This window comes from Cyprinodon variegatus, unplaced genomic scaffold, assembly GCF_000732505.1.
Source record: "Cyprinodon variegatus isolate N-32 unplaced genomic scaffold, C_variegatus-1.0 Scaffold642, whole genome shotgun sequence".
Taxonomy (NCBI): Eukaryota; Metazoa; Chordata; class Actinopteri; order Cyprinodontiformes; family Cyprinodontidae; genus Cyprinodon; species Cyprinodon variegatus.
Genome location: NW_015151095.1, coordinates 127,854 through 130,411, shown reverse-complemented (window position 1 = coordinate 130,411; position 2,558 = coordinate 127,854). Strand labels below are relative to the sequence as shown.

Sequence of the window (2,558 nt, the reverse complement as noted above, 5' to 3'; positions counted from 1 at the left end):
ATGAGTATTTTTACTCTTGAAATAAGATAACTACATATTATGCACTTGAAATAAGACAATGCAATTGTTTTTTCTTATTTTAAGTATAAATTGTCTTGTTCCATTGGCAAAGTGTCTCACTTAAATCTTTAATTCAAGAAAAAATACCCTTATTTTAAGAAGAAATGACTTATTTAGATTTCATTTTTTTTGCACAGTGCTGATTACTGATAATCTATGGTGAAGGATAGAGAGAGAAAACTGTGCTATAGGCCGGACTCAGTTCCTGAAGAACGAGAACAGAAAAAAGACAAGTCAGCTGCCATTAAAGGATCATTGGACTTTTTTAAAAGATGGTTTCAGTTCCGTGAGACGAGCAGAAACCAGGCTGGATCTGCATTAAGAACTAAAAAGAAAAAATAAAGAAGAAAAACAGTTTTTCTAAAGTGGCTTCAGCTGCACATTCAGACACCTTCAGCTACTTCCTGTTTTGTCTAAACCAGCTACCAGCAGAGGCACTGGGCCGCTTCAACTCTCCTCCACATTCGCAGCTTCTAGTCGAATCAAAAACATCCACTCAGACATTTTTTACTAAATTCCCGGTTCCTCCCTCCACTGACCTGCGATCCGTCAACATGAAACTCGGCTCTGCTTGTGGCTTCTGGCTCTTCGCCCTCATCTCCATTGTTTGAGTTTAGCTTCAGTGTTTTATTTACACACATTAAGGAGCAATTTCTATGCTGGATGATACAACAGCAATGCCCTGGAGCAACGTCTCAGGCTGCTGGACGGCTTACCTCCCTCACCGCCGACGGTGGGCCCACCTCTCCTGCGTGCACCGTGCGGTGTATCCCACGACGAGCCGCCTCCTGGGTACAACAAAACATATGGAGTGAATTTAGTTTCATTATTGTTGGAAGTCAAGAACACTTTCTGTAAATTGATATTTTGAAAAAAAAAAAAAGATGACTTTAAAAAAGTTCTTGAACAAAGGAAAAAAGATTGGTGTTACTCAGATTTTAAGTTTTTAATTTTTATATACTTTTAAAAATATATATAGTTTCTCACTTTTTGTTTTTAGAGATTTAAGAGCGCTTTTCTTTTTCAAATTTCTCTTTTTAAATAGTATTTTACAGATCTCATTCTCTTTACTTCAGGCCCATTACTAAAAACTCACTCTTGACCAATAAAAATGTTTCTAATGTCCAGCAGACCAATAGAAATGCTTCCTGTCTCACTCTAGAGGAAAGCCCGCCCAAAGTAAAGAGAATGCAAATTGTAAAGCTCAATCTAATAAAAGAGAAATTTAAATAACAAAAAACACATGTAAATATATAATAAAATATATAAGTAAATAAGAGACGGAAAAAAAGAAATAAAAAAAAAGAATTACAAAAAGTTTTTAAATAAAAATGAAATAAATAAATACAATTAATAGCAAAAAATGTAATTAGCATCTTATTAAAAATAAAATATGAAAAAAAAAACGTTTAGAATAAAAATTACATAATGAAAAAATAATACATCTTTTTATTTCTGGATAGAGTTTTTCTCACAGTTCTATTTATAAAACGTATTTCCTCTTAACAATAATGGAACAACATTCACTCCATAGATATCTGGCTTTCACATCTGCAACACAGAGCTGCTATTTCAGACTTCAGCTTGTTTTATTCTCAGTAAAAACATGTTTTGCATGAAAAAATTCGCCCTTTTACCCAAAAATGAAACTTTACATAAAGATAAAACACTCCCTGTGTTTATGCCGTCTGTTTTTATTTCAGCCTTGTCAGCCTTGGCGTGTCCCCAGGAAGTTTGTCATGCTTATTTAGCACATATGTATCTGAGACCATAAACTGTAGAAGATGATAACGCTTGTCATGAAGGGGACTCTGCTCCCTGTTAAATGCTGAATGAAATTTGTCATTCAGTAGATCAGGATTCTCTAGATAAGATACTGTCATTAAAACATCATTAGTATTTAACAGGTGATCAAACTCCTTTAAGCTTCAGATCAGAAACTAGATAATGCCAGAATTACCAAATAAAGTATTTGATAGAATAAGAAAACAACAGAAAAACTGTCTTAGTAAATTAAAGTTTGTTCCAGCTGTGGTATGGACTGTTTGGTAACGCTGGACCTTCCTGTTCTAGTCAGAGGGTCGAAGTCAGACAAAAATAAAGTTCACCTTTTATGATTAATGTGACCCTAATATTTAAAGTGGCATATAACAGGGCTACTAAATAAACTTATTTCCTAATATATAAAGTAGATTTTTTAGTTGCGTCTTCATGCCTCAGGCATTATTTTGAAAATTTACTGTACATTTGTTAAAATTCTGCTTTTGCAGCTTAAACATGGGTGCAGATTCAATACACTGAGCCGCCCAATGTTCCTCTGGATCTTTGTGGATCTGGTCCTGCAAACCACTGATTCCCAACCGCCTACCCCTAGTGGTCTCTGAGTGCATTGCAAGGAAAATATTTTATTTCTTAGGTATTAGAATGAAATAGGGATCGGTCTTGCTTTGCAAGGATCAAATTGAAAAATTAAACAAGCTTTATTTAACATAAAAGTA

The 2,558-nt window shown here is 34.4% G+C and overlaps 1 protein-coding gene across 1 annotated transcript in view; it reads right to left on the bottom strand.

Annotated features, from left to right (window-relative positions):
- Positions 1–2,558, bottom strand: part of ada (adenosine deaminase) — a 45,290-nt gene that overhangs the window by 4,585 nt on the left and 38,147 nt on the right. Inside the window, exon 7 of the mRNA XM_015393455.1 lies at positions 777–848. Coding sequence (XP_015248941.1) covers positions 777–848 — 72 coding nt within the window. The remainder of the gene's footprint in view (positions 1–776; positions 849–2,558) is intronic.